The 18,559-nt window shown below is 50.5% G+C and overlaps 1 protein-coding gene across 5 annotated transcripts in view; it reads left to right on the forward strand.

The window, feature by feature from the left end:
• LOC120386158 (somatomedin-B and thrombospondin type-1 domain-containing protein-like) overlaps positions 1-16,802 on the forward strand; it is a 30,216-nt gene extending 13,414 nt beyond the window's left edge. For 2 of the 5 annotated variants that reach the window (XM_039505106.1, XM_039505110.1), the window contains exons 2-5: positions 1,559-1,744; positions 3,901-3,991; positions 12,524-12,682; positions 13,833-16,802. In XM_039505106.1, coding sequence (XP_039361040.1) covers positions 1,559-1,744; positions 3,901-3,991; positions 12,524-12,682; positions 13,833-13,938 — 542 coding nt within the window. In that variant the 3' untranslated portion in view covers positions 13,939-16,802. Of the gene's footprint in view, positions 1-1,558; positions 1,745-3,900; positions 3,992-12,523; positions 12,683-13,583; positions 13,795-13,832 lie in introns of those variants that run through there. The other 3 variants (XM_039505108.1, XM_039505111.1, XM_039505109.1) reach the window with 2 other exon arrangements.
• Positions 16,803-18,559: the final 1,757 nt, after the last annotated feature.

An 18,559-nucleotide genomic window follows, 5' to 3' on the forward strand; every position in this document is an offset into this window, starting at 1 on the left:
TACGTTTAATAATATGAACCCTCGTTTGTCTATTGTTCATCTGCTGCATACCAGTTTCATGCTGCAGGTTGTCTGGAACCATCCAAATGCACCACGCTTGCTTAATTCAGTTTCTGCAGATTGGGAGACCCATTCTCTGCTGGGGTAAATGGGCACAACTGAACTGACATCAGTGGAGCATGGCCCTGTGCCCACTTATGCCTGCAGAGAATCAGATGCAGTTTTTAATGCAATAAACAACTACAAATACAGGGCTTGAGTCACCACCATAGTTTTACACACGGGTAGTTCAGCTGCATTCACAGGGAAAACTGGAGTAATGCGGTGCTGAGTTAGGCCTATTCTCTCTTCCTAAAATCAGTGCCCCTAACCCCAAGCATTCAAAACCATAAGTCAGCCTCCCCTCCCCCCGCCCCCTGCTGTGAGATTATTAGAAATAACAGCATTTGGGTTCTTTTTATTTGCCTTCTGGCATTGTATCCTGCCAGGATCACATTTTCAAGCTTTCCTTTGCAGCCATGAGGATTAGATGTTGTTGTCTCTCTCTTTCTCTTTTTTTTTTTTTTAATGAAAGTTGCTATTCTCATTTGATCACTGGACTCCAGGTGCTGGGGCTTTCAGAAAAGCCCCAGATATGAGACTTGAGGGTAAAAATCATGAGAGCTGGTAGCAATGTATTTTAAACCTTTCCCTCCTCCCAGTTGCATGATAGATCTGAATTTAGGAGGCTCCTGTGCTGTAGGGGCTGTGTAAATATAGTACATCCATTCCCATCTGGGAGTAGACTGTGTTTCCTGCTGACTGCCCCCTGGACCTTGCTGCATTGTGTGTGACTATCTCAGGATTTCTGGTTCTCCTGCCACCCCTGGTGCTGCTGCCAGGTCACATGCCCACCCAGCTGAATAGCATGAACTGACAAACCCTGGGATTGAGATGCCTTGCAAGACCCCGCTAGGAGGCGAACATTTCCCGAGTTTCCATTTCACACAGCTGGGTGCTCTACAAAGGGGGGGCTCTGCTGGCAAAGGTGACACGCCATGTGGAAGTCTAGGCAGGAGGGCTGAGCACGGTGGGAACAGTCAGAGGGAGTGGGAGAGATGCAGAGAGATGGATGCATTGAGTCAGAAGGAAGGAAAGTCCGAATGTTTTGCCAGTGGAGACAGAAGGCTTGTTGATCGACTGGGTTCCCGGTCTGTTTGGCCTCCTCTAAATCCGCAGGGTTTTCGTTGCTGTCTCTCTCCATGCTGCTGTCTGACTCAGAAATGAGCTGGTCATCGAGGGTGCTGCTAGGAAAGTTGGGCTCTTACTCTGTTAGACGGGGGATGGGAAATGTTTGGTGTCAGCTTTTATTGCCCTACTGATCTCTCGTCCTCCCTCTTTGTTCCTCTTTCACACACTCCTTCATTCCCCCTCCCGTGTTCTCTTCCTGTCGCTCGTTTTCTTTCTCTCTCACTTTGGTTCAATCGGTTCCTATTTCATACCTCCCTTTCTTTCCCTCCATCTCTCTCATTCTCCATCCCCTCCCTCTGCCTCCCCGACTTTTTATCTCATTATCTAGCAGCCGTCCACTGCGTGGTGGGGCCCTGGGGTCTTTGGAGCGAGTGCAGCTCCCTGTGTGGGGTCGGTAGCCAAGACCGGACTCGGCAAGTCACTGTCCCACCCCGAAACGGAGGGACCCCCTGTCCAGACCTCAAGCAGCGGAGAGGGTGCTTTGGGGAGAACCCAGCCTGTGATACGGCTCAAGGTAAAGCGAAGCGTGTGGGGAAAGGTGTCTGCACGGGGACAAATGTTCCCACGACCCCGTTGTGATGTTCAGCACAGCTCAGATGTGATGGGAACCGCTTTACCCTGTGCGATCCCAGTGCTGTCCCTCCGATGGAGCTGGAAGATGAAGGGACAGCAGAGTTTTAGCTGCAAGAGGGCGTTGTTTTTAACATGTGGCAAAAAATGGTCTGTTAGCACCCAGGTTAAACTGCAGCTTGCCTGGCCATTGCACATGGCAGACGTGGGTTAAAACAGAACTGGAAAACCATAGGCTGTGGCTCATCTACACTCTGAATTACAGGATCCTCATGACACTTGACAACACAGCAGACTAGTTCCCTGACACGGTTACAGTAGTTCCAATTTGCAGTGTGGATGGAACCTTTAATTGTGTTCCTTCTAACTGGATAAAAAAGACGTTAGCCCCAATATTAGTGGTAATTAATAATATCTAGCTCATCTGTAGCACTTTGCATCAGTAGGTCTCAAAGTACTTTACAAAGGAGGTCAGTACATTATCCCCGTTTTATAGATGGGGAAACTGAGGCACAGAGCGGGGGAGTGACTTGCCTGTGGTCACCCAGAAGGTCAGTGGCATAATGGGGAATAGAGCCCAGTTTGCCTGAGTCCCAGTGCTCTATCCACTAGGCAACACTGCCTCCGCTATAGACCGCTTCCCTCTACACTTCTAATTGAAACTGTGCGGTAACCAGGTTCCCTGGCCTGGGCTGCAATTGTAGCGTAGCCAGGTAACTCTGAGATATAAAGCCCTACGTGGTGTCAACAGGCTCTGATGACACGTTGCTAACCACAGTGAGAAACTCACCCTGTGTGGATAGTTTTCCTGTGTTGCACTTTAAAAAGCTGAAGCTGTCTTATTGTATGTACTTTTATGGTCCACATCTGCGCATCTCACAAGCTTTAATGTACCTGTCCTCACGATCCCCCTAGGAGGCAGGGCTGTGCTGTTAGGGATGGAGAATGGAGGCAGAGACTAAGTGCCTTGCCCCGGGTCACATGGAGAGCCTGTGGCGGAGCAGGGACTCGACCCTGTGTCTCCTGAGTCCTATGCTAATGCTCTAGCCACTGGCCTATTGTTCCTCTCAAGATAACACCTGATTTCAGCAAGAAAATCCTGATTTTTATTAAAACCTTCTACAGTCGCTCCCTTTGTCTCTTTCCAGATTTCACTTTCTCTAAAGAATTTGTGGCTCACATTTAAAGATTAAGATTCTAGGCTAAACTGCCCCAAATCGGGCCAAACGCCAGTGCATCTGCACATTTTGCATTCATGTTTTGCACCTCAGTTCATCCGTGGGCACAAAGCTGAGATCCTGCACCTCCAGCTGCAGGTAGGCAGAGGCTCTGTTGTATCCACGGGGATCCGGTGTTTGTATCGTATTGCACTATAGTGACATGGGAATAATCCTGATATCCCACATGCAGGAATGTGGCAAAGGTGACCTCTGTTGGAGACCATCCAGCCTTTGCTTCAGCACCATGCAAAATACATCGGGGTAAATGGATACATGTTTGAAAAGCATCCATTTCCCCCCGCCCCCGTTTGGAATTCCCACCTTTGAGACCAGTTCCTTTTGGCTGGTCTGTTGAGAATTTGCCTTTAAAGTAGAGTTGGGGCATGTGAGTTAGTGGTTAGAGCAGGGGTGTTGGAGGCAGGAGAGATGGGTTCAAGCCCTGACTCTGCCACTGATTAGCTGTGTGACATTGGGCCAGACTTGAAGTCTCCATGTGCCTCAGTTTCCCCATATGTGGAACGGGGTTAATGATACTTGGCCACTTTGTTACGTGCTTTGAGATTTGCCATACAGTGTAAGTTGCTAACAGTCACAAAAATGGGCCTGATCCAGATTCAGTCGAGGACATCTGTGGAAAGACTCCCATTGACATGAGTGAGCTTTGAATCATTCCCCGTATTCACATTAATATAACTAATTGCAATTAACGTTATTCCCTTCCTTGCTGGTCTGGATCCCCCACTTTCCCAGAGCCTGGGAGCAGGCACCAAGCAGGCCATGCTCCTAATAATTCGCTTTCTGTGCCCGCTTAGCTCTGTCTCTGGGCATTTTCTAACCTTCTGCATCCCTCCTGTCCCCACCCCCTTTGCTTTTTTGACAGAGGTGGCTAAGATTTTGCCAGATTCTTTTAAAAGGGACTTTAAGGACCCCTGGAGAAGACCTCACATGCTGGTGAAGGAGAAGCAGCCAAGGTAGGTGAGGCATATCACAGAGCACACTGTCCCCTTCTCAGGGTGATTCTTTCTGTGACAAGCGCTGCTGACTTGGCTCAGGCTGACTCTTAAGTAAGAACTGCAGAATAAACGCTGTCCTCCTATACGGAGAGGAGAAGACAGTGACGGATCCTGAAATCCTCCCCAAATACTCTGCAGGGAAATCAGTATCGTATCTGGGCTCTTCTCGGACACACTTAAAACAACACTGGACAAGCGCTGCTAAATGTGTCCTAAGCACCAGTCCTGCATCGGCCCCTGAGAGATGGACAGATGATCTAATAGGTGTCTAACTTCTGTGATTCCAGCATGGTCATTAGCTGGGCCGAGTTTGGGGAGGGAACTAGAGCTGCATGAATTCTCCTGCCGTTAAAAGGGAGGGTGCTCTCTGCTGAGGGGTGCTTCAGAGGCATTGCACACAGCCCGGAGAAGAGGGGCGATTCTTTCTCCTTCTCTGTGCCTCAAGTGAGGCATCTAGATCCATTGGCCTGGGGCCAAAATATGATGCACCTCAGCATGTGCCAAAGTCCTTTTTATTCCAGTGCCACGTACTTAAGCGCTTTGCTAAACTGGGGCCTTGCACAGCTCCGTTAGTAGCCTGTTTGTCAAAGGCGCTGAACTCCCAACAGCCTCCAGGGAAGTCCGTGAGAGACAAAAGTCCTCGGTATCTCTGAAAACCAGGCCATGTATTTCAGCAGCTAAAGATGATGGCTTTGGAAGCCTAACTTTAGGTACTGTGTTAAAATGTTGGTGATGGAGATTGCTCAAACCTCCATTCCTGTTTCTACTGAGAGTCCAGAGCTGAGCAACAAAAATAATCCTGATCTACGAGGGGAGGTTAAAAAACCTGGGGAATGTTTAGTCTTGAGAAATGTGGAGTGAAGGCGGGACCTGATAAGTCTTCAGATACGTAGAGGCTGTTTATAAAGGGGACGGGGATTGTTTGCTCTTCATAGCCACGTAAGGGAGGACAAGTGGAGATTTAGGTTAGATGTTAGGAAAAACGTCAGTAGTGGAGCAGGTTACCTAAGGAGGTGGTGGAATCCCTGTCACTGGAGGTCCAATGACTGTGTTCTCGGCCCCCTCTGTTGCAGAGCTGTAGTGAGGCGAGCTGCCCTCTGCCAGGGAGGTTCTCTCTGGTGCCAGCCCAGGAGACAGGCCTGGGAGTCCAAAATGGGGGAACGGCTGGCCAGGGTAGAAGGAAAGCTGAAAAGAATTGGGAAGGCTTTTATGGGGGAGGGGGAGAACGGCTGAGTGGGAATGGAGAGCCCCTGGGGGATGATCAGGAAAGTTTCTTAGCAGGCGGGGGAAGATCTGAGGCCTCATCTGCCACTGGGATCTTTTTTGTGACGCATCAGGAAGTGTTTTTGCATGAAAGACCCTGCAAAACTCAGCTGCAATTGTTTGTTGGTTAGAGACAGGCCCACGTCTCTGGGTCTGGATCTAGAATGTGAACCAGCCAAAGGTTCGGGTGGTTTATAGCCAGGGTGTGGGATCAGCCTGGTATGTAGGGGCCAGTTCTGGATCTGAACCTCCCCGAAGTTTGTGAGTGTTCACGTCTCGGGAGAGATGGACCTGAAGCAGAGTCTGTTTAGGGGTGATAGACTCAACCCCACCAAGGCTTATCCCAATGCAGGGAGCCCATGCAGGCCTGTTCACAGGCCTTGGGGGGGCTGCGCTGGAAGAAGCTCACAGCCAGGGGAAGATAAGTTCTTCCCCTTCTTCCTGTTCACTCTTAGACATTTCTTCATGGGGTGCCCTTGCTGCAGAAACATTGGCAGCCAGCCAGGGTTGGCCTGAGGGTCCCACCTCTCCCATGGCACCGAAGTGGGTGGTGCCAGCTGCCGCATGTAGGTATGACTGTGCGGTGTCCTGGCTTGGGACTCCAGGAGTGCCAGGACTGGCTTTGTGGCCACCTCCTGGTGAGCTGAATTGTTCCTCCTTTGAAGGACTGTGGGTTAGTGTGTGCTTCCTACAGGACGCTGCACACTCAGGAGAACTTGTGCAGCTTGTTGGGAGTCCATGCAGACGTGTTCCAGGGGGTGCCGTGGTGCAGGCCCGTTGGGCTGTGACCCTCGTAGCTCCCTGGACTCTCTATTTTGAGCTGGTCCTAGGGCAAGGGTAATACTGGGCAATGGAAGGGCATCAAGCAGACTTGCCTCCTGGCTAAAGAAACCAGCTCACAGGAGTGCTCTGGGAGCGGTGGAAAGTCCCTTTCCCTGCCAGGACGGGACTGGCCCTCACGGGACATTTCCTAGCATAGGTTCATCTCCAGTTGCGTTCTGATTGCCAGCTGCAGAGGGGTGGAAAGGCAGACGCTGGGAGAGCCAGGTAGAGTTAAGAAGAAGGCTGGACAAGATCCTGCTCCCCACCAAGCGTTGCTCTTCAGCTTGGGTTTTCCTCACCCAGCCCCCTGGCACCTGCTGCAGCCTGTGCTGCTAACTCAACAGGGAGACTCTTCTCAGAGGGGTTCTGTGCGGTTGTCTCAGGAATCCCGTTCCAGCACTGAAGAAAGCCCCGTCCCTTTGGCCTCGCTGGGGCTCTGCCGTACCACGGGCTGCTAGGGACTTTCTGCACAGTCCCTCCCAAGCTTGCTTGCCTCTCCCCTCTAGTCTTGCTGCCACAGCTACCTTGCAGGTTCTCCTGGGGGGTGTTGCACATTTGATAAATCCATAGAATTGCCAGCATATCCGGAGCCACCCGTGTTTGGAAGCAGGCGAGCCCATGACTCCCCCACGCGCCCTTGTGGGCATTTCTGATCCTGCAATCCCATCAGCCGTGGCATTGAGTGCATGGTGCTGCTGCTACCAGGCTTTGATGCGAGTCTGTCCAGAAATCGTGCTTTAAATATGCAAGCGCTAGAATTTGCACTGGTAGTCGCCCCTTCAGTCCGCACATCGAAACTGTGCCATGTGATCTGGCTGACCAATTGAAACTAAAGAGCAAATAGTGACCAGTCTCTGAGGAGTGCTCATGATCGATCCAGAGAGCTATAACAAGGTGTGCAAACATTTGTCAAGTCATTTCGGATCTCGAATAGACCATGACCTGCTTATAAATGTTCCAGGAGGAGACGAGATTAAATTTGTCTGGTTAATTTATTTGCTGTGTATGACTTGCTCATCTGCAAACTGCAACTGACCGGCAGGGAGAGGAGAGAACTGTAGTAGCGGGTCTCACATCTGGGTGGAGGTGCCTGGGCAGAGTCGTGTGGGAGAAGCCAGCTAGGACCTGCTGCTATGATATTGCTCCGTTCCGCCCGCATGGAACAGATTGCAGGATCGGGGCTGATGCTTGGTTCTGATGAGCGCGATCCTCCTTTACTTCCAGAAGTACAGAGATCACACACACAGGAGAAAAAAACATTTAACAAGTGAGACTTATTTGTGTATCTTGACATTCTCAGTGGTGTTGGCCAATGGATGTAGGCAGCCGTCTAGTACTGTCGCAGCACGTGAGCTGCAAATGCCCCTTCTGAAGGCCTCTTAAGGCCTGGGTGAGAAGTACAGTCACAAACCCATCACATGATGGAAAATCATTGTTACCAATGTTGTTCCCAAAAGCACATCTGCTGTTAATTAGGAAACACTGAACCGCTGCCTTGGGAACCGTGTTACACAAGGTGGGTCTGAAATGCACCATTTGCATGCTAGGCTTCTGAGCATGCCATGACCTATGGAAAACTATCTTGGGGCTAGAGCGGAGTGTCACAAACAGCATAGACCTGACTTCTGGAGAGCAGGGGCGAGGCGGGCCCTGGGGCCCCTAGGTTCAAACCAGCTCCAGTGCAGGCTGGATCAAGGGGCCGACTTCCTGCTCCATCGCCACAGAGAATGCAAGGGGACACACCAGACCAGATTGCCAGCTGGTGTCCATTGGTCTTGCATCAGTCAAGCTATGCTGCCTTATGCCAGTTGTACATCTGGCCCAGAGAGTGGTTTCAAACTGCTCAGCTATTGACAGATGCACCCTGATGGATTTGCAGGGGAATCCCGTTAAGCAAAAGGATTGAGTTCCTCTTTAGAGCGGGTGTAGTCAGTTTATTGTCTGACGTGCTCTCTCTTGGCGGAATGTATCTTGCATTGGAAGTGAGATGGGCCAGATTATCTTAATGGGCTTTTTCATCTCTTTTCTTTTATCTGTCTAGGATTTTCTTAGTAAGCTGTAAGCCTCCCCCCTTGTAACTGACAAGCCGCAGGGTAGCTGATTAACTAGCCCCAGGCTGTAAATCCCCTTGTCACAAGCAGTGCTGTGGGTTTGTGAAGCGTGTGCAGGGCAAGGGGCAGAGGGCTGGGAGGGACCATTACATGGGCCGGGGCTCAGCACAGTTTGCAGGGATCCAATTGGCGAGGCGCTCGGAAGGGTTTCAGCGCTGCCTGGAGGAGGAGATGGCTGTGTGGACGAGGGAATGAGAACAGAAGTGTGTTCTGCCGCCTCTGCATCCTGCCTCCTGCTGGGTGTGGGCAGTGGGGTGGATCTGCACCTACGGAGGAGGCTGCCAGCCTGAAACGAGAAACACAAGACCTTTGTGTATCAGGCTGTTTGGAGTCGTTCGCCCTTCAATTCTGGGCACTGAAATCCCCATCTCTGCTTCTTTTTTTTTTTTTTTCCCCCATCCTGTCCAGCCTCTTTCCCATGCTAAGCAGCCCTGGTCCACCCCCTTTCTACTCTCACGGCCAGGTCCTGGAGGTTAGAACAAGCCCCCTGCTCTCCAGCCACAAACTCCGGCGCATCTTGGTCAGAAGTATGGAAATGGGAGGCGGGGGGGGAAGCGTGAGACCAATACAAGGAAGAATAGGTGGACAGAGCTGTGTCTTCACTGAGGTTATTGCCACGAGGGCTGAACCAATCCAGGCGTGTTTACCCTGTGGTCCAGCTAGTGAGCAGCGTGGCCAGGGGAAGCGTGGCCAGTGGCTTGGTCTAACTGTCCAAATACAAACCCACCCGCACCCCCGTGGCATGTATCCAGGCAGCTAATCCGAGTCACTGCTCGCCCATGCTCCCCCCAGCTATAGCTCGAGCTGCGCCAGTGTCTCTCCCCGGGCCGGGAAGCACGCTCCCAGCGGCATGCAGACGTATCCTGAGTGCTTGTGTGCCGTCCTAGGAAGCCAGCCCATAAGAAGGAGGCATAGAGGCCTTATGGGTGGCTGCCTGCTCCAGCCGCAAGGAAGGGACCAGGCCTGGCCATTTTCCAAGGTGGGCCTAGGAGTTCGTAAGGGGGGTGGTGTGGTAGTGGCTGGTGCGTGGCTTGGAAGGGAGTTGGGGCATTTCTTGGAGTGGCATAGTGGCCCCAGGGCCCAGTGTGGTAATGCCAGGGCCTCCTGCTGCTGTTCCACTGTCTGGCTGGCTGCCGAGTTCTCACAGCTCCATGCCAACTCGTGACTTTGGGCTAACTAAGGGATGCAATCAAATCTGTAGCTTGGAGCAGTGGGGCTGGAATACAGCAGAACCCTCTGCACCTCCACACTTGGCCAAAGCTCCCGTCACACAACGGCTGCAGCGGTTGTCGCACCCACTCTGTGCTACCTTATCGCTCACTGGAGCAGTTGCCGTTCCAATACTTCTTAAAGGCGTTCTGTTTCTCTTTGGTTTCACCCCAGCGGGAGCTCCCAGAACGGAATTGTTCGCACTCCGCAGGTCACTCTGTGAGCCATGCATCCAAGCCCAAGAGAACAGAGGCGTTTGCATTTTGATTGATGTCAGAAGTGGTTTAAATGTGCAAAAACACCTTCACAACAAAGCTCCTGTGAAATTTGTGGGAAGATGGTTGCATTCCAAAGGGTCATTTTTGGGAGCAGTTTCCCAATCCTCATGCAGTGAAAACCACCTTGCTGTCCTCCATGGCTCCGTCCCTGCTGTGGGAGCTGCGTTGCTGCACTGTGTCCTTCCTGAAATTCCCTTGGACGAGTGTTTGAAACCTTCAGCTGGAGCAGAAAGTGGGAATACGGCTGCTGCTTTCCTGTTCCAGCCAGGCCTAGGCAACGGCAGCTGTCGCTTGCGCCTCCTCGCAGGTGTGCACGTCTCCGATGTTTTTACCCACAGAATCTCATGGCGCTTTCTTTGCAGCCGTGGCAGCTGGCGTGCTTTGAAGGGAGGGTGTGCAGGGAGAACACTCCGGGTGCTGACATACAGAAATCCAGCAGCTCTGTGTACATGGGTGCCTGGGCTGCCACTCTGAGCGGAGAGACCACAGCAACAGGAGGAGTTCTTCTGTCCCTGTAGTAAATCCACCTCCCCCAAGAGGGAGTAGCTCAGTTGACAGAAGAATTCTTCCATTGGCCTAGCGGGTTGGCTTAATTACATCACACAGGGTGTGAACTTTTTCACAGCCTCGAGTGATGTAATTAAGCTGACCGAATTGTCTAGTGTTGACCAGCCCAGGATAAGTGGTGAGAGATGGATGGGAAACTGGACAAGCCCACAAACAGTTGAGGGGTTTCTGGACGAGGCTGGCCACCAAAGCCTGAGGAGGAGTACGGAGATCAGGCCTGAGGAGCGCAGACGAGCGGATGCTGAACAGGAGACTCAGGGCGCCATTGCAGTCAGGACTACAGGGGTAGATGCTGCCAAGACAAGCCATAGAACATGGGCAGGATGGGCTGAAAATCAGATGGCTTCTTTCCACATCAGTCCCAGAGACGGAGCCAGTGAGGGAAGAAGGCAGCATGCAACCGGGGTGGTCCCTCTGCCCAAGAAACTGGGTATGCGTGCTGGTGACAGCAGGGAGCCAATGGGTTATGAATCCCAAATGTACCCCTGGTATTTTAAATGTGGCAGATGGAAAATGCTCCCAGCTGGCCCCCTCCCCTCCCCACCTACCTGGCCCAGCAGCCATTTGCAGAGAGAACATGCTGCCTGCTGCAGGGCCACAGGGAAGAGGCAGACTAGCATGCAGGAGAGTTAGGAGCACTGGCTGTGAGGCTGGCCAGCCCCACTGACTTTCCTACTCCCCCTGCAAGCAGGAAATCATCCCAGTCGCCCCTGAGGAGCAGGGGACACATTCTGATCAGCAGGGCCTCCCTCAACCAGTCAGGTGACCCCACCGCCACGCTGCACAGCAAAAGGAACCTCCATAACATGCTCTTGTCCAGACGGGCCCCTGGTGGGGATTTCTCCTTTCCTGGAAGTACGATGACCCCAGGTGGAGACACCCGCTAGAAACTGCTCCAGGTGCCCCTTGCAGGCACTGCCAGTGGTGAGGAGGAGGGGAAGAAGGGATGCAGACAGAGAGGCTACACACTTCAAAGCAAAGCTGCTTGCACCGCTGGGGATATCGGGGCCTGCGCTTTTCCAAAGGCAGGGGGAGGGGAAGCTCTGATCTGAAGCAATCCCCCCAAGTCCACCAGCGCATTGCGGTTGCTTTACGGGTGTCCGCTTGCCAAGCCTCCTCCTCCTCCAAGGGGCCTTCAGGGTTTTGCTTTTCCCCCCCCTTCTGTTCGAAGAGGCGATTAAGGCTCAGATCAGCTCAGCTGCTGGGGATGGCCAGGAAAGGAACATAAGGCAGACAAGCAACCGCAGCCAGTCGAGGGGCAGAACGATGGCAAACGTTCATGAATCCCACGGCGAGGGATGAGTCTCTAATAGTTGTCCTGCCCCTAAGCAGCTCTCTGCTGAAGCAGTTACTTACAGAGACAGTCGCTGAACCAGGGCATCTCTCTAGACCCATTTTACACAAGGAAACTCGGCCTTGTAGGGGCTTTGGGCAACATTTATGTTTCCCCAATTCAGGGCTTGCTTTGGCCCGGGACACAAGTTTAGAGCAACTGGTCAGCTGTTCTGGGGGTGGCTGTGCCTGGCCACCCCTCCTCCCGCACGGCACTGAAAGCGGCAGTGGGTTGGCCGTGCCCCACTGCAGCCATCTCAGCGCCAGCAGAGGGGAGCTGGCAATTTCCGCATCTCCTTGTGGTAATTCGGCATCCTAGGCATGACTGGGGGACGTCTGACTGGGGAATCTCATGCCAGATACAGCCCCAGGGCAGAACCTCTATGAATCCAGTTGTCTTGGCTCGGGAGCGGCCCAGGTCCGGGCAGCAGCCAGGATCCACCCCCCTTAGCAATGGGAGAGGCGGGCAGGTGTGATTCTTCTAGGGCTGAACTTGAGATCCTTTGGCAGGGACATGTGGTGAGGTTCAGAGGTGGCAGCAGGATTTGGGTGACCATCCTGCCTTGGGATTTCTCATTCAGTGGCAAGGCTGCTACCAGGTTGCTTTTAGCATCAAGCCGTTGCTAGTAGAGCCTCTTGGAGCCTGTGCCCACGGAGTACTGATCCTGGTCGGGTTATTCAAGCAGCTGCTTTAAAGTCTGGAGATTTCAAGGAGGTCAGATAGCGATAGGAAAGTGGGCACTGGGCCTGTCGCTGACATGCTGGGTCTCTAGGCAAATGGAGCATTTCCCCAGCAAATGCAAACCTCTCTTCTCACCACAGGCCACCCCCCCTGCCCCTGTGGGAGCAGAAACCCATTGCAGAGGGGTGTTGGCATCCTGGCTAATTCTCTCCCTCTCCCTTTCCAGTTACTGCGTCTATTTCCGCCTGAAGCAGGTGGGAGCCGCCTGCCGCCTGCACTTGTGGAGCAGCCAGCTGATGAGAGAGAGGCGGGTCTGTGTGGAGTGCCGGCCGGACGCTGTGGGCAGCGGGGCCCGATGCAAGGGGGATGGGCTGGAGGGAGCCAGGTAAGTGGCTGAGGAGAGATGATGTTACACAGCCCAGAGGACCGTCAGTGTTGCTGAGGAAGGATTTTGTCCTTATTTGGTTTATTTCCTGCCCCACTTTGTGTCTGGCTGGGAAGCCCCCAAGCCTGGTGCCAGAATCGCAAACCACTTTTGGGGAGAGTGAGCAGACACATCCCCTGTGCCTGCCCCAGTCCTGCCCACTGGGTTTGGGCAGCGTTAGGCTCCTTGCAGAGCGGCCAGCTGCACTGTCCTGGCAAAGGGGTGGCGTGTGCTCCCTGCAAACCCCAGCTCCTCCTGCCAGGGCTACATTTCCAGCAGCGTGGGCCCGAGCCACCTACAAAGGACAGGCTGCTGGCAGGATGCATAAGCAGAGGGAAGGCTTGTGAAGTGAGGAGGGATCCCCTGGAGGCAGGGGCAGGGCAACGCTATACAGGACCTGAGAGACTAAGACAAGAGGCTAAGCTGGACCTGGAGAGCAGAAGGGAGCCAGGGGAGCATTTGAAGAGGGGGACAATGACCTAGACTGAGCAGCATGCAAGGACAGTGCTGCTCTCAACAGCCCAGGGCACGGGGTGGGAGGGTCTTCGTAGACCTTCCCTGTTTGACTTCCCTTCCCTACAGAGAACTGAGGCAGCGCTCCCCCGGCCAAGTAGAGCTGAATGCAGCTTATGTCCCCTGGAGCCTGTCCGTGCCGCTTGGCACCCCAGGATTGCAATAGCTGGAATCCTAGCGGCTGTTCTGGCCCGTGTTGTGCTGTGTGGGAATCAGTGTTGCCAGCTCTAGTGGTTTAATCGTGAGCTTTATGCTATCTGGTGGTTTCCTCAAAAACTGGAGTCATGTGATCCCACAAGACTCTTGGCTTTCACCCAGAAAAATACACTTCTGACCTTCATTTTTGCAGAGAAAAGCTTGAAAATGTGACGTGCTCGAAAACCAGAAGGCAAATAAAAAGAACCGTAAACTTGTTGATTTTTACAAGCTTCTTATTTTTAAGCCAGTGATTTGGGGCGGGGGGTGGCTCATGATTTTCGAACACCTGGGGTTGGCAATGCTGGGAGCTCCACTCACGGGCCACCCTTGCTCATGGAGCTGTGGTAGATTCTGCGAGATGGAAGATTAACCCAGTCCTGGGCTGTGCTTCCAATTTCAGGACGTTCTGGACTGCTACCTCCATTGCTGGGTGCCAGGGCTCGTGGATCCAGGAATCTCTGCATGAGAACTGTGTGTGTCCTCCGCTGTCGCTCATCTTTGTGTAACCTTCTGTCAACCTGGGTCATGAACTTTCAAGGAGAAGGGGAGAGTGACCGATAGCAGCTGATGACCCAGATTTTTCTGGCTATCACTAGAAAACAGGCAGAAGAAGTGAAGGGTAGACCTCCTCTGAATGAAGTTCTTGCTACACTTTTTACCTCGTATCACTTTAATTAGAAACTCACACTTCCTATGAAATTTATATTTTTGGTCACATACCTATGTATTGCTTGAAAGCACAAGACTGTCTTCGTTCGTTTGAACTTTATATTGCTGAAACCTTGCTACCTACCTCCAGCACTGCAGCTAGAATGGAAGACCACTCTTCTTGTGTGTCCCATTATTTTGCAGATTTTTAACAACAAAAGAAAAGAAGAAAATTGTAATAACCCTATTTAAAAAACCATTTTTTTAAAAAAAGAAGAAATTTGTTAGAACCCCAGCACCAAAGTTAATGATGGACGAACATTGGAATGAGGCCAAATCTGAGAGAGGAAGTGATGTCATGGTTATTTGGGATGACATGGGAAATGATGTCACAGTTAGCTGTGGAACTGTTTCTAAAAAAAACCCAAAGTCCTTCGACTGCTTTTTTAGAGGAATGTGTGAAAGAAATAAGAATGTTTAAGATTGGCCAAAGTTTTAAAAGATGGAACTCTTCTTCTCTGTGCTTCCGCACTTTTAAAGTTGAGTGTGTTGCTTTTCTCTTGATACTTGAGTGATTCAAACAGGACGGTGTATTACATGTCATTTAATCTCCTCAAGATCAGAGTAAAGGCAGTTACAAATCTGCACTTCTGTCTTGGGAGAAGTCCAGAAAATAGCATAAGAGTTTTTTTTTCTCCACTTGTTGTTTGTAATGCTTTAACATGAGTGATATAATATATCTAAAAATATATGCTCTCTCTCTCTCTCTGTCTCCCCCAGTAAAATATCTCAGCCACACTTGCACCCCCTTTTTCAGCTGCCAGTAACACACGGTTCAGGACCTTCAAGCTTTCTATTTATTGAATAGGGTTAGACCTAAGTCCACTTTGGTCTTGAGTTTTCTGAAGCCCTTGGAATCGCCACGCCCTAGTCTGAGGACTTTAAAAGCAAGAGGAAAATGGTTAATAGAGTATTCCGGTTGCTGCTTTTTTGATGGTGGATCATGTCCCAGAGCCCTGGGGACTTTGGAATAACTACAACTGAGAACGGCCTTGGCTTACTGTCTGGAAAAACAGTCTAGGATATTTTTGGTTCCTAGGCTGTATGTGATCACGTGATGACATACAGAATCCTGGGGCTACTCACCCAGGTCAGACCACAGGTGACTTTCCCGCTTCTACACCATGCTTCCTTGGGCCTCTTCCTGATGTGGTTCCCTCCACTCTGTGGGCTTCTCCCATGGCACCGTTGTTCCCCACGGCCTGCTGTGCTTGCTCCTTCCAAAGGAACTTCAGTCCAAAAGTTGGCTTTTTGCAAATTACATTTAACATATTTTATTAATTGAAAAATAAAACATCTCCCAGGTAGGAAGAGACCATACAATCTGAAAAGCTGGACGACTGACCATTATTCAGAGAGAATTCATTTATTAAACAGATTTGTTAGCTGCACCTTAGTTTATCCACAGAAACACAGTTGGCCTTTTACAACCTCTGGTTTGGCTGAGGCGCACACTAAGGGCCTGATTCTGTGTGATGCTGAGCACCCGTAACTTTTATTAATATCACAGGATTGGACTCTACCGGGCCCACCCTTTGCTTACCGAAGTCATTATCAAGGCTTCAGGGTGCTTTGGAACAGGCCCTGTGTCTACTCCTTTGCTGTCCCTTCACTTCATCAGTTCCACGTCCAATAAAATGATCAGATCTCCACTGTTTTTTTGGTGTAACAGAAACAACACTTTTGCAGTGGAATGTTATGCAAGGATCAGTGGTTCCTGCGTTAACAATCTGCCTCGGCTTTGCCTTGCTATTTATGTGGCAGTGAGACTGTTATCTGATGGCAATGTTCCCTTTGTCTGTCCACTGATGTTATCTCTTCAGCATCTTCTGGTCCATTTGAGTTGATGACTCCTATATCCTCCTCTGTCATGTTATCCGTGCCCAATTCAGGGGCCATGTTCTCCTTTTTCTAATGGAGTTGTGTATGCTGGTCAAATCCGTTCTTGTGAAGTCAGGTTCAAATCTCAGGTAAAACAAAACAAGCCCACCTAGACAGCACATAAGTACGTTCTCCAACCTGCCAGTCGGCTCCTTCATGGGTCCTTCATAGGAGCTCAGTCATAGGGTCCAATTATCAAGCCCCACCTCCCCCACCTCTGTGTCCTGACATGACAGAAACTGAGCCTTCATGGATGTTATTCATAGGCAGAAATTGTTTTCAATGGGGCCTAAGGGCATTAGACACCAGTCTCCTGTTGCTTTCAGTGGGAGTTGGGCTCCTAACCCACTTAGCTCTGTTGAAATCCCCAGCTATAGATGTTCAGGCCAAAGGAAAGATTCTGATCCAACCTCCTGCCTTATAAACAATCTCTACCAAATATCATATTTTTTTAAGCACTGACCAATAGGCTCCTTGTTCTTCTACTGGCTTTTCCTGTTGCTCTAAGCTCCGCCGAGATCCATATAGCACAAGAGCTTGTCCCTGTCTCTGTATGTACCAGAGAACTGGCATTTGGAATTCATAGTGTTGCTCCCATGTCTTTTTAAATGAACACAATTCTGGAGTGAAACAAGCATGGCTTTTTTCCAGCTTTTAATATTGTAGTAATTGTTCTGAATCTTATCACTTCATGTATCCACAGCCATATCCTATGCTAGGTCTGCTGTTGTACAAAAACATGTACTTGAGTTACTTTGAATAAAGACAGTAAAAAATCTAAGGTTCATGGTTGGATACATTTCACAAGATTAATATTCTTGAGCATGGTAATCCCTTTTCTTTCTAGGATAAAGATGGACCACATGACTGAAGATGGTACAGATCCTAGAGGACTCTGAGTTAGGAAAATAGTGTGTGTGAATTCAGGTTAACGTTGGATGTAAGGAAAATGCCAGTTTACTCCCATGACCCAACTATTCCATTATGTGGTTTTCTTAGAGACCATCTAACTAGTCACTTAACTGGTTCCTCAGAAGTTCTTGACTTGTTTCTAAAACATAAGTAACCCATTCAGTCTGTAACATCATTTATTCCATAGCGTTTTACCACTCGAGCAGAGCAGAGACCTGCCTAGTCCAATAAATTGCCTCTAGTAACGGTTTTTGCCTGAATTAAACTGAACACTCTTAAGGTTTTGATTAATCTCATTTGATTTACACTTAAGCCCTAGATCACCTGCTCCTGGGTTGTAATGCCTTTCGATAATCCATTGTATTTCTCTGATGTTTCTTTGAGATGATGATGATTTCAAAGGGAGTGGAGATAGATACAAGGTATGTTTGTTACATTGTAATTGAATTACTGTAAGTGAAGTGTGGAATATAACCCCCCAAGCCACCTTAAATGCAACATTGGTTAAATATCTTCCCCCCCCCCCCCCGATTTAATTTCTCTTTAAAGGGGAAGGATGGGGGTGAGAGGTGCACATTTTATATACGGACAACACAAATGCTTTGCCACAAATATAGCTGTATTACACCTTTTCTAGGTAATATTGCCGTGATGGCAGTGTTATGTATATAGAGAGGATGGACATAACTCCTCTAGCTTATCACAGATGTTTTTCTAAATTGGCCTGTTTGCTTTGCCCTGGCACCCGTCTGTGACAATCAAGCTCCATTATGTAGCATTATCTTTTTTGCAACAGCTGTTGCTCTTAAAAGGGCATTTTTATACTGTCCATCCAGATTGTCAAGGTCTTGAAAATCTAGTATCAAAAAATGAGGCATTAGGGGATACCCGTTTCCAAAGCACACTTAAGCTGTGTATTACTTCATCCCAAAATGGATTTACCCTCCAGTACGATCAAAGTGTGTGGAACCAATTACTGGCCAGACCCGTTACAGCTCTTTCTGAGCAACATTCTCGTTCTTTTTCATCCATACTGGGGTCCAGACAGTCCTAATGTGACTCTTCTGCTGTGACTTTGATCCGGGGATCATGCATGGGGTAGCAGGCTGTACCTGTCTAGCAGGCTGTACCCTGGGGGCGAGGAGAGACGCTGCTCCTGCCCTTTGGCTTTGCTGGTTAGGGCCTCTGCTCCCCACAGGGGGGTTCAAGTTTAAGCTAAAAAGTTTGTATGCTTCTGCAGCCCCCGAGCAGCCTGCGGCAGGAGAGGGGTGGGGAAGAAACATACCGGCCCTTCTTTCTGAGCGGGCCTGCTGGGGAAAACTCTCAAGCTGTTTCCCCTGTCAGAAACCCCTTTTTCCAGGGGCCAGGGAGCTCTGAGTTGTAGTCCTGCTCCTTCCAAGTGCATGTGTAGTAAGAAAACCACCTGCTCCAAGGGGTCTCTGTGCTATGATTGCCCAGAGGGCTGTGCCCTCCGGACTCTGTCACTCAAGCAGTACGTGGAGCCCACCTGCTTTGGCCAGCTCAGCACAATGCTTTGTTGCCCTGAAATGGCCCATGAGAGAAAGGGATGCCAGCAACGCTCCTTGAACCCAGCTTAACCTTCACCATTGCTTCGTCTCGGGCTCC

Source organism: Mauremys reevesii, linkage group 18, assembly GCF_016161935.1.
Source record: "Mauremys reevesii isolate NIE-2019 linkage group 18, ASM1616193v1, whole genome shotgun sequence".
Lineage (NCBI taxonomy): Eukaryota > Metazoa > Chordata > Testudines > Geoemydidae > Mauremys > Mauremys reevesii.